At 42.2% G+C, this 12982-nt stretch overlaps 1 protein-coding gene across 4 annotated transcripts in view; it reads right to left on the bottom strand.

Annotated features, from left to right (window-relative positions):
• PRDM15 (PR/SET domain 15) overlaps positions 1-12982 on the bottom strand; it is a 439353-nt gene that overhangs the window by 217698 nt on the left and 208673 nt on the right. For all 4 annotated transcript variants that reach the window (XM_085621221.1, XM_085621224.1, XM_085621222.1 and 1 more), the window contains one exon: positions 11669-11756. In XM_085621221.1, coding sequence (XP_085477347.1) covers positions 11669-11756 — 88 coding nt within the window. The remainder of the gene's footprint in view (positions 1-11668; positions 11757-12982) is intronic.

Raw genomic sequence — 12982 nt, 5'->3', positions numbered from 1 at the left:
GGGTCCACCCCCTCGGAGCATCCTATGTAGCAAAAAACTACTAAATTAAGAGATGGATCGCAAGAGGTGATTATCTCCACAATTGATCAGGTTTGTAAGTACAAACCTTAATCCTGCGTGCCATAGCATGCATGTGTATTTTGTTTTTTGGTCCTGACAAAAGCCACATTGACCCATATAGGTATGAATACAGATGGCTGAAACATGTTGACCACCCTAAGGACAAGTGGGATCAACTATATCCCACAACTATCCACCACTGTTTAGCATTGACCGGGACCCCCATAATTAAAACAATTCATGATTGGTGACAGAGGAGTTCCCGAGTCAATGTCAACACCACTCATCGCCATCACATGCACAGTCACAGATCACTAAAAAACTGCTCAGCTGTAATCAGGCGTCGTAGCACACCCAGAATGCATTTAGGACCCTTAAAGATTATGAGGGATTGGTCACTGGGATGACAGTAAAATAGGTAGCATACTTGTTCTTCTTTGGTTGTATTAAGTAATGACTGTCACCACTGTGAGCTCTGGGTAGGGAAGGGAGATGGGTCAGCCATTGACCCAATTATGGTTCATCAGCCACCACTGCAGATCTTTTGCTGCTCCAACAGATATTTGGACCAGGTTGGAGAGATTCCCCTCATCCTGCATCCACTGGGCCTTCACGTCCCACTGCAGAGTCTGCATCTCTCAACCGGCATGCTTTACTAGTAGGATGCAGGAGGCCATGAGGCCCAACAGCCTCAGAGTCAATCTCACTCAAATCCGGGATAGAGGTTAAAACTCTGAAATCATAGCTCAAATATCCTGAACGATTTGCTAGAAGAACTTGAGGTATTTTGCTGCACTCCGCTTATTCAACAAGCTCATTAGGTTCAGAAATGGCATAAATCTCTGCCTTAGTATCTGAACTGAAGCCCCGATATTACACGCAGAGCCATATATCAATTGACCCTTGTTTGATGATCAGCAGTGCAGACTTCCCAGGCACAGAATCTTACCTACAGATTTGAAGCTCTCCTGGACCTTGTCACGCAATCTGTACAATTGCTTTTAACAGGCAGACAGGTTTCCTGCACTGATATCATGGACACAGTTTGTAGTAAGAATCATTGAGAAGAGGTAAGCAAGGTGACAAAAACACTGTCAAACATTCTTACTTCTGTTCAGTTGTCAGCTTAATGACAAGCGTCACTCTCTTCACTAAGATATAATTTTAGCTCTATGTAGCTTGTCAGGGAGAGCTCACAGACCTCCTCCACTAGTCAGTAGAGACAGGCATGGGTACCAGTTCAACATTTAGTGCAATTACACTGATCCTGTGGGGCTCCCTAGTAGCACCAACATACATGTAGTGTATGTCATCAGTCTTATTTAAGTCAGTCCAGAGGCCACACTACTTGTCCTCCAAACAAGAAAGACGTCAAGATAAGAAGCAGTATTTCCTGATCCTCTCTGTAATCAATAAGGGTTGCATTGAGACCTATCTTCTTTGATCTACAAGCACGAAGGTGGTCATTTAAAGTGTATTCATCAAATGAGCCTTGTTTTTATGAAGGGATAGCACAAAGATCCCTACATCATGAGTGAGGGACCTTGGGTTTTCCCCCTTACACAGATTCAAAAGGAGTGGACCATGGGTCTGGTATCCATAAAATATTTAGGAGGCACCTTCCGAAAGAAAAAGAGGAGACCTAGCAGGAGTTTGTCCCACATTTGCTTTAACACCCAACTCAAGCACCCATCATGCCTTTCACTATAAACCCTCTCCATCAACTAATGAATCTGTAGGCTGGTAAGGAATAGGGAAGAGGTAGAGCATAACCGGTCCATCACACACAGCATCTGTGTTCGTGGACATGAAATAGCTTCCACTGTAGAGGGCCATAATCCTGGGGAATCAGAAGCTGGAAAAGATCCCAGTGGGGGCCCTTGGCAGTTCACGGTTCCTCGCCCAGTAATCTGTGAATTGGCAGTACCATTTTGCTTGGTATACCGGGACTCTGGTTCCCCTCCTCACTTGGCTGACTACTGACCTTTCACTTTGTCTCACTGTATTTGCTATTCAGTATTCTGGTGTAATCTAATTATTTTAGTATTGGCGGCTTGGAGTCAGACCCAAACTTCTTGTTAAAACAGATTTAATCATCTCAAACTTCACTCGTTTTACAGTCAATCAACTCCAGGATGGGCTATTTACCACTTGGGAAAGTTGGCCTAGTGGAGGTCAGGAGCAAACAGAGTGAAACATAGCCCATAGAACCTTTCCGCTAGGATTAGCCTGGTCATACTGTAAAATAACTCAAAGGTTGCCAGCCATAAAAGTTAGTCCTCGGTTATGATGTAGGTGGGCTGTAGGAAATTAGATTGTTACTGAATGGTGTGAGAGGCCTCAGTCTTGATAGGAGCTGTGACTGAGCTCCAACACAGTCAATCAACCTAAAATAAAATGAAGGTTTCTGAGAAGAATCCATCCCCTTGGTAGAAGCAGTAATGGCTTCCTCAAAGATAAATACAAATGATACACGAACAATTCCAAAACAAATCTGTTCAAAGGAAAACAATGTAAAGATAAAATTACACCAACATGAAGCAAAACTGAGGTAGGAATCAGGAAACAAACAAATTGACATTTTTGCTTTAAAGCATATGCAGTTGAAAAACTAAGCATCCCAGTACTCAGTTTGCTTTCTAAACTATTGGCCAACAGTGAATTCATTTTTTTGTCACAGAAATCAATACCAGCAGTAATGGTTTAAAAGGTTTTAAGAAGCTGCTTAACTTCATAAACAAAAAACAAAACAAAAACAGTTCCACTCACTTGAAGCATCAAAAGTCAACTTGAAAACTCGGATGAGAGCAAATGTCTAGATTTTTACAATTTGTATCAAACATTTTATACCTTTGTTTCTGGCAAGATGCTCCAAACGCTCCCAAACTGCTTCTAACAGACCAGTCTGCGGGTTAACAATGATTCTACCTACTTCCATTCAGGATCGCAGACAAAAGCCCAGTCAGCAACATTTTCCTCCAGGCAGACACAGCTAGCCCTGCACCTTCAAACTCCCATAGTTCTTCAGCCATAATGGAGGCTCCACAGCAGACTGTCACCTCCTGGATATTCTTGGGCTCCCTTTTCTCCTTGTGGGATCATTAAAGGACCAGCGTCCCTGCTCCTCAAGATGTCATTTCAGGTCCAGAAATTCAGGGAAAATTTAGAGTCAATCACTCCACAGACATTTCCCAAGCGGCCAGAACCACAAAAGTAGTCTTTTCTGCTATCACCATGCAGTTCTCCAACTTGTGAGTGACAAGAGCAATATTTTATAGCACTAATCTACTTGCCACTGAATTCACACACAATCTTCAGCTCTTTTTCCTCAAAAGGGTTTTTTCACAGAACACTATATTTCCCAGCTTGTCACAACAAGTAGGAGGGCACTATCTAGGATTTCCTATCCCACCATCCCTGCTCCACCCAAAATGCACAGATTCCAGCCAATTATTGCAAAAAAAAGTAAAGAAGCCCCTTTCTAAGGAATTATCGGACTTCCCCTTGTCATCTGTACCGGTCTTGTGTGTCTGTGTGACTTTAACTTCAAATGGTCCACTGTGGGTGTTCCCCTTTTAGATCTCTTTGAGAAAAAGTTTTGATATGTTTGGTCCGAAATTGTCTCTCTGAAGTGTCAGGTTTTTCCTATCAGCATGTTCCTCCATCAGAGGGCAAAGGCAAGCGAACACATATTTGTTTGAGCAAGTGGACATTAGTGACATTCTGTTTTGACAGATAGTTGCCAAACAGGAGGGGAACGGAACTGAAGAAGTCTTTATTCCAGTACCAACATGGGATTGTGGGTCATTCACATCTGTCCAGTTCAGGACACATGTACAAAGGAAAGCAGTTATTGGTACTGTGTGGGAAGCAAATGCCAATCAGCAAGTTTAAAAAGGATGAATAAATGGCAGATTGCAACAACAAAACGTTTAGGAAATTAATTCTGGTCACAAATAATCCTTAGTCGACATAGATTTGTTATGTATATATTGCAAGAAAGAAGTTCCTACGGATTCCAAACCGAATTTAGGAAAATTGGCACGGATTTACTAATGTGTATGGATGCTACAGCCTCATGGTAATACTGCACTTTAGACTATTTTAGCATATGAAACATCTACATACAATTACAAGGTTGAAATCCGAACATTATACAGCTGGACGTACTTCTATGAGACATACCACAGCTGATTTCCCCAACATCCATTTATATACATAAATGGTAAAAGTAGGTTCAGCTTGCAAACACACATTGAAGCTTGGCTAGTAGTTCAACAGGGGTGCTACTCAGCCTCTCTGCTAGGTGTGCACTTCACATGGTGGCAAAGACCCGCTGCCTGATATTTGGGAGGGATCTGCCATCGTCCTCTGTTCCTGGGCCCTATCCTGCTCCTTCTTTACATATTTACCATTCTTAACCTGTTGCAGGGGCCTAAGTTTCAGTAGCTCACACTGCACAGCCTTCTCATCCTCTCTGCCTTTAGCTCACAGCAAACCATTTCTATTCTTTTAAATTCTAAAATTTGAAAAGAATGGCTTTTACTAGATAGTTTAATGAATTCTTTAACTGAGTGCTGTTAACGGCTATCAGGGAAGGGGAAACAACATAGTTAAAGAAGCCGGAGATAGGCTAATGTGGGGTCCAGAGCTCGTGCTATGCATGGGCTCGGTCCATGAGGGGTCTACATTATCCCAAGTTCTTGGCATGGAGTTGTTTTATCCGCTTGATTAAAATATGTGCAATACAAAAATCTTTGGCATAATATTAGGGTTTCTTTTTTTTTCCATGTGCATTGTCTTTAGCTTTCCACAGTAATTGACCTAGAGACCAACTTATTTAAAAAACTGATAACAATCACCTTAATAGGCCTCTTACTATACATTTAATGGACTTCATCAAATGGTGAAGTCTAAAATCTAATCGTCCTACCACTTGCTCAATAGTGTGATGACTTTTCTAGAGGCTCTTAAGTAGTCAAATGGTAACTGTCCCAATACCAGGCAGTATCCTGGCCATTTTTGACTGCTGGCCTTTTTACACTCCAAATAGATAACCAAGTTACTCACAGTAGCCAAGTTGAGCAATTGAGACTTACTCTAGAGCATTTTAGGGATTCAGAATGACGATACAGCATCTGACATCAAATAACAAGGAATAAACCAAATGTACAGCCAGTGTTAAACACTGAAATGTTTATTTTTAATTATAGGCACATAAGAGGAATAGATAAAACATGACACTCAAAGAAACCTAAAAGAAGCTATGGATTCTGGGACCAATTTATAACACATATTTATAGTACTTTCATGTAACGCACTATATTTTCTAGAACATTGACCCTTCAGAAATTTTAATGTATGTGACTGTACACCAGCCGATAGAAGGAGTTTGGGTCTCAGTTTTAGTGAACAAACACTGTACTAAAATCATTCAATGGGGCAGATGTGCCAGACAAATAGAACACAATGTAGCTACCCTAATTTATATTTGTCCTGTTCAAATGGTCTTTAATTGCAGAATCACCATTGGACAACTTAGCATAACTAATGAGTTTCCTTTGTAGATATAGTTAAAATCCCTGCACCCAAAAACCCATAGCCAAAACAAAACAAGCATTTGCAATGTAATTGGTCTCACATTAGTTAAGCTAGAGCTATAGGCATTGCAAATGAGTATCTTTGTTAAAAAAAAAAAAAAAAGGTTCCCTCAAAAAATATCCTAGCAGTAGCATGACTAACAAAAGAAAATCCATACAGCAAAGAAAGGGTGCAGTACCTTCACCTATTAACTGTGACCCTCTATTAGCCATATAAGGTACTGCACCCTGCAATAATCATCCCCAGGACCGGGTCCAGGCCTGCCATATATATTCCCTAGCACCAGCTTTCGCTGACACACACACAGGAAGCACGGCAGAGCCTAGCATGCTCCTGTTGTCTTACTCAACTTCACTCAAATCCATGATGCACACATTGAAATTCGAGTGTGCAGGACGGAGGAGGATGTAACACTGCGCAGGCGCAAGAAAAGACTGCAGAAAGCCACTCGCCGAACGTCACGCTTTAGCTTTAAACCTCTGAAGCTAAAGTGCAGCATGTCGCCATTGCTACAAAAGTAATAAATACGTGGAAAAGAAATGCGGTGGTTGCCCGCCTTTTTTGTATTTATTTACTTGTGTAGCAATCACAGCACTCCGCACTTTAGCTTCAGATGTTTAAAGCTAAAGAGTGCTGTGGCGTGATTGCTAAAAAGTAAATAAATATAAAAGAAATGTGGGGGCCCCTTGTGCAGCAGGTCGTGCCTGCTTCAGCAAGACATTAATTAACTAAATAGTGCTCACTAGCTGTTAATGAAACCTAGAGAGTAAGGACACATGTAAGAGGGGCTGCCCTCATGTGACGCAACAGTAGAGAGAGAGATTGTGAGAAAGTGCCTTTTTTGTGTGGTTAGCCCCCTTCTTTTTGCCTTGTTTTGTACGCAGAGGGCACTTCAGAGGTGCCCCCTGAAACTCAACCAACCCTGGTGTGGCCTCTGGCCGGCTGTAAGCAGCCAGCCACCACCATACATGTTTCTGGACCCCTGGGTAACGAGCCCCTGCTATCTAGGACCAGAAACAATGCATATCCTGGGCAGAGGTGTCATGCCTTCTCTCCCAGGATGGGGCAGTGCTTGAAGAGTGAAACTTCAAAGGCATGCTGCCTTTGTAATGCGACCCCCAGCCTCTGCTGCAGCAGATGTTAGCCTTTGGTTTACACCCCCCCACTTTGGGCAGGAAAACCTGTGGGAAGATTAAAAAAGGTAGGAGGTGTGCCCATCTCTGCCAACCCCACCCCTGAGGTGGGGGAAAGCGAGGTGAAGCACACTTTTCAGTCCCCGGCATCTTGAAGATGGGGGACCCCTCCAATCAGGCCTCCCACAGGAGGCTGGAATAAAAGAGGGTGTAGTCACCCCAGATATGGGTGCCCATTTTCCCTACATGCTACTCCCTTAAAACGCCTTCTCAATTTAGTATTTAGGGGACACCCCAGACCAGACCCTCACATTAGCGACAACCTAAGAAGAAAGAAGTCACCCTGCAGCTGAAGACCGCTACCTTGGCCCCAGCCCTACCAGCCGGTCTCCTGCTCTGATGAACGTGCGACCTGTCTTGCCACATCATTCTCTAAAACCCCTGGGAAGACTATGGCCTTCAATAAAGACTCCAATCTCCAGAGGACAGCGGACCTGTCCAAAAGAAACCAAATCCAAAGACTCCAGATCCAGGCAGATCCGGGTCTCCAGCCCACTCTGCACCAGACACCCAAGGCCTGAGTGAGTGGCTCACCTGTGCAATGAAGTCTCCCCGGCGATTCTGACCTTGTGTCCAGTGTGGCTGACCTCTCCAGCCATGTGCCTGTAGCATGAATCCAGAGGCTCCCCCCGATCGCGACTGACTCCAGTAAGAAGATTCGGACGTCCAAAGGCACCACTACACACAAAGCCCTTGGGCCTTGGCGAGCTGAACAGACTGTGCCCCTACGACCCCCTACATCCCAACTTACCTCTGCTGTCATTGGTCTTCCTCCTGCAGCCTCTTTGCCATCAGGAAAATCCTCATTGAAAAGCATTGGGCGTCAGACGTCAAATTTGCACCCTGGACCCGGCTGCCCCGGTGCCGCTGATGGTGTAGGTTTGGTGCTGCTTTGTGCCCCCACCCCCTGTGCTTAACCTAACCCCAAAGCTTGGCCTCTGCAACTGGACTACTTACCTGCAAGCAGTGTGGCTCCAGGCACTGCCTGTCTCCATTCGAGAGCATTGGGACAAACTCAGATTTTGACCTTACAACCGGACACCCCTGTGCCGCTGGTGGTGCAGTTTTGGTACTTACCTGACCCCTGGCCTTGCTGACTTTTGGCTCTGAAGACTGCATTTGTAAGTTCAATACTCACCTGTTTGAACGCAATATTGTTTTCCCCATAGGATAACGTGGGACAGTGTGAAAAGGTTTTTAAGTGTTGATATTTGAAAGCGAAAAGTACTTTTAATTTAAAATGTACATACCTTACTACGAAGACCTGGGTCTTAAAAAAAGTACAAACAAAGTATAATTTTATAAAATTGTTCTGGATCTCCTTCTTGAGTCGTGTGTCCATTATTGATCATGTGTGTGCAATAAATGTCTTCTCCTCTATTAGGCCTAAGGCTGCTCGCTCACACTACCACTAATAGAGCACTTTGGGTTTTGCCTTGAGACCTATACACTTTTGAGGAACCCCTGGACTGCACGATATCACCACCTAGTGGCAATATCATGTACAGAGCCAGCTTCCTACAGAGGTATTAATGAGCGACTCTTAATCCTATTCACGAATCAAAAGTCATCACTGACAAAGGACAGTAAGAGGAGCCAATTGAAAAGATGGGCGAGCTTAAAGTCCATACCTAAATACAGCATGTTTCGAAGAGACAACGCAAGCGCTGCCTAGGCGAGACTGATTAAGGTCAAGCTCCAGTAAAATGAATTGTTAATATTCAGAGAGCACAAGTCTCAGTACGCAGGTCAAAAGATAGCAGTGGTCTGGCAACGGGTGCCCAGGAGGGACACAGTCCTAATTTTAGGACCAGTTAGGGATTTGGATAATTTTCCCCAGTGAGGTAGAAGCCAGTCACAAAAGATTGAACAATATCATCACACTTCTACAGAATAAAGTGTTTTGCTTAATATCTCGGAGGAAAGAATAGATATTAGTTCCCTTGAGCTGCATTAGATTGCTTGAACGTAGAGAAGCCCTGCATGCAAGTTTTGGAAATACCATTTTCCCAGGAGTGGAGCCTCGTTTGAGTTGCTGCTCCTCTCAATCCACACTAGGCCTACGTTTGGTAATTATGCATGAAGTTTTGTTCTTGTGATTGAAGGAGAGAAAGAGTGCATAGCCACCTACACCAGGAATTTGACTGCACCGGTCAATTTTTGAAGATGTAATGATTGGAGAAACGGAGTGTAGGACAACTCAAATCAAGAAGACCTAGAAGGGAGAGAGACTGTGTGTGTCTGTGTTACCCACCAGCCCCCGGCCAGACCAGTGAACAGACTTGCCCTGAAGCCCTCCATCTGTATCTCTTATCAAAGACTGGGTTCCCTGACAGGGAAGGTTCTTGCATAAAGACTTAGACCAGATGAATTTCTAAGATCTCAGAGACTATCTGTGCACAGCCCCATTGGAAACATGGGGTACAAGGCTAATGTAATGAAAAAAACATATAGCGGCTAGCACATAGGAGCTATTGAAATGGGCAGGGTTATACTAAAAGTTACACTGTACTAGCACCTTATTGCATTTCTTGTAGATTCTCATTTTAACGTATTATTTTTAATAATGTTAGATACACATATCCAGGCCATCCCAGGATTGATGGATCCATGAATGATGTGAATTTTTTTCACTATTCCAAGATGAATAAGGCGTATTGATGGATCTCTGTAGGATAAACCCGCCTCTTATTTCTATGGATATAAACTTTCACACATCCGACAGATAGAGACCGGCTATTTTTGAAACACTGAATCCTGCAATGCCAGCTCAGATGTCTCAGATGGCTTTTGTTAGTAGGATTATTAAAATATTTTTTGCGAGATGAATCTGTTTTGCACAGATCCCAACTGGCAATGCTAATTTTATGATTGGTCTGATGTATTGCTGCGGTTTGTGTTGTAAAGTGTAAAAATCAAAAATAATTTTAGCTGGTGAATAACAAAGATATGTAATTATTGCACTTTCATATTAAGAAGATGATTATGTGTATGTAAACTAAATATCCATCACAAAATAGTTTTTTATGCTGAGTAACCAAAAGCTTTAAAAAAGCTCTCCACCGCCTACAATAATCCTTCAGTGCTCCCCTTTGCTAGAGAAAATCAAATGGACAAAGGGAATAGTTTAGTAATATAAGTGTCATAAATGACACTATTCCAAGTTTGCCAAACACAGACCGCCTGGGTCTTCAAAGAGCCTAACAAGCATATCCATCCAAAAACATGCTGGGGGTAAGGACAGACACGGAACACTTTGTTTTGAATCGGTATTGCGATTTTTTTTTTAAAATTCTGTTTACAATACTAGAGTTCAGTTTACTGTAAATGTATTTGGTAAGTCAATTAAGCCTAGTTACATTTGAAATTAATGTCTTTAAATGTTCTTCCCTTGCATAACATTGGGGCTAACGTCACCCATCTTGAAATTTTACTGGCTCCTTTTAGTCAATAGTTTGCAGGGCCTTTCCATCATCTCATGGAACACTGTAAAGGGATAAGAAAAAGCAACTTCTTTCCTGTACCTAATCCTTATCTTTGTTGGACAAAGGGAAAATGGAACCTTTACAATTCCATTTTCACCATATATTTAATTTGGTTATGGTTTATTATGTTTTTAATATACAACGGTCATTGACATAAGGCGTTATACAAAAAGATTAGAAGCATAAAGTTAAAAACTAAGCATGGAAGTCAGCACTTAGTATATTCAAGACCTCTTTTATATGGTTTAATTATTTGTATTAAAAAATATGATAAACAGTCAAACTTAAGATGGCTGGGAGAACATAAAACCACACACGGACCAGTTTCAGAGTAAACTAATAACTTGCAATAATGCACTAAGCAGGGAATGAGTCGGACAGGAGGCCAGTGGTCAAAAGGGTAGAATAGAGAAAACTGAAACCAAGGAAAACAAAAGGGAAGACAAGAACTCAAACATAAGCACACTGAAAACGTCCCAGGTCCAGCTCGCTCCCACACAGGTGAAGAGTTAGTTTGATATGATCTCCCCTGCTTCAAACACAGTCTTCTAGGCCTAGGTTTCTCTAAAATTGCCCCCATCTCTTTTGATAAAAGTCTACTTGTGGGTTGGCACACACCCCCCCGGGAACCAGGAATTCTATGTTGACCCTCACTTACTGTGTGAGGAAGGCATGCACAGCGAGGCTGCTAAATTCTTTCATTACAATGATAGGAGCAATCTGTGGCTCTAACGCAGTTGAGCTCTTATCCAGGTAAAATGTGGCACAATGAGCACTTTATGAAGAACTTTCCTGTTGGATTGTTTCCTTCAGGATCACCTCTTGAAGCTCAGCAGTTCACACTATCACAATGCCACCAGATGCCGCTTCACATCCCTGGGCTTTCACAGGGATCCTGTAGACTCTCTTTCTTTTTCAAATGATATCTCAGTGAGCCATCTTCATAGAACGGGGTTGGTAAATGAGGAGCAGCACTAGGAAAGACGTCTGGCTGTGGTGATGTTGGTATTAGCATGCAGCTATTACTCTGAGCAATAGATACTGATCGGCTAGCGGCTTGTCAAAAAATAGCATTTTGGTGCTGCATTACTATTCAAGATTTACATTTGTTGTATTTGGAAGAGCAAATTCGAGAACTGCATAGAAACAGACCCTGAAATCAACCATGAACCGTTGGACTATCTACCAACCATAGATCTCATTTATTCCCTTGGTTAGTCATTACCACGAAGATAATGTCAGCAGCAGCAAAAGAGCTTAGGAACTGAATGTATTTCACAGGCAACAAAATGAAAAGTAAAATACTGAAGAAGCGTCTCTTGCAATCACCTGTTCTGCAGTTGTGGAACTGAAGTGCACTCTCAATGCGAAAAGCTTTTTCACAGTTCGGACACATGTAGATGTAGTCATTGTCCACCTGAGGGTTGAGATAGGTAAACCTGGTTAGAAGGAAAATAAAAGCACCTCTCCTATGCACTTCTTTCAGGTTACAAATAAATCGAGCTTTAAATCAGTATACCTGCAATCCAAACGTGGTAAAATTTAATTTCTTTCCTGACAAAATGCTTCAAGTTTATCCATTACACCTGATCATTACTAGTCATTTAGGCACTTGTATTCTTTTACTAGCAAGGCATAGCAATGAGAGAGGAATACCTATGGGGTTTATACTTTTTTTCTTTTTTTAAACACAAAAAAAACATGTGAATGAAATATCCACTTTTAGTAATATTGTTTACTTTTTACAAGATAGAACCGACTGATGTGGTTATTTAACAAATGAAACAATTACTTACCACTAACTCTTGTACATCTACTCTACAGGCACACGCGAGCAAACTGCAGTAACTGTGCCATGCATACATCTATTTACTAGTCAGAAGCCAGAGGATTGCAGCTTATTTCTACATTCTCCTGTGCCAGGCCACTCTGTGGAACTAAGAATGAGGTGTATATGGGACAGAATTAGACATCCAGTACCTGAATTTCTAAGGAGCAGACGGAGGGTGACCCTCAATGGTCAAGAGAGAGCTTAATGGGCATTCTTTCTATTGCAGTAGGCTCTCTTACAGACTATCATAAAATTGGCAGTATAATGAATATGAGTAGCTTTTTTTTGTCCACCACAGTCCATTTTTTTTTTTAAGTGGTTACAAAAGTCATTTTGTAGTTGGAAGAGACTCGACTTCTTCCATGTTGGAGGTCTCAGATTTGAAGTCAGCGGGCTGAACCTTTTATGCAGTTTAACACCCAAATACAATCTTGTCCCAAAGCCATCATATAAAACAGCCATCATCTTCAGCCCTCTAGGTTGACCGGATCTTAGAGATTAAACCTGCACAAACCTGACCTAGAGTTCACCTGGTCCAAGCAAGAGAAATTATAAACTTTGTCTATTAGCCCATAGGTGCAGATGGTAACACTTTGCGTAACATTCGCCACTCATGTGAGCGGCAATTTGTGGAAACATTTCCGTCACAATGAGAGAAATCTTTAAATTCATAGCCACAGCTGCCGCCGATATGAAAGAGGCATTGCATTATCACGGCCACAACCACGTTGTTAAACCTAAAATGACCCTAAAAGCCTGAACCCCATGTTGCACCACCACCAATAATGAAATTTAAGAAGTGGGCCTAAAGA

This window comes from Triturus cristatus, chromosome 8 (genome assembly GCF_964204655.1).
Source record: "Triturus cristatus chromosome 8, aTriCri1.1, whole genome shotgun sequence".
NCBI classification, from domain to species: Eukaryota; Metazoa; Chordata; class Amphibia; order Caudata; family Salamandridae; genus Triturus; species Triturus cristatus.
The sequence above is the reverse complement of the archived record's forward strand: the minus strand, read 5'-3'. Positions and strand labels throughout refer to the sequence as shown.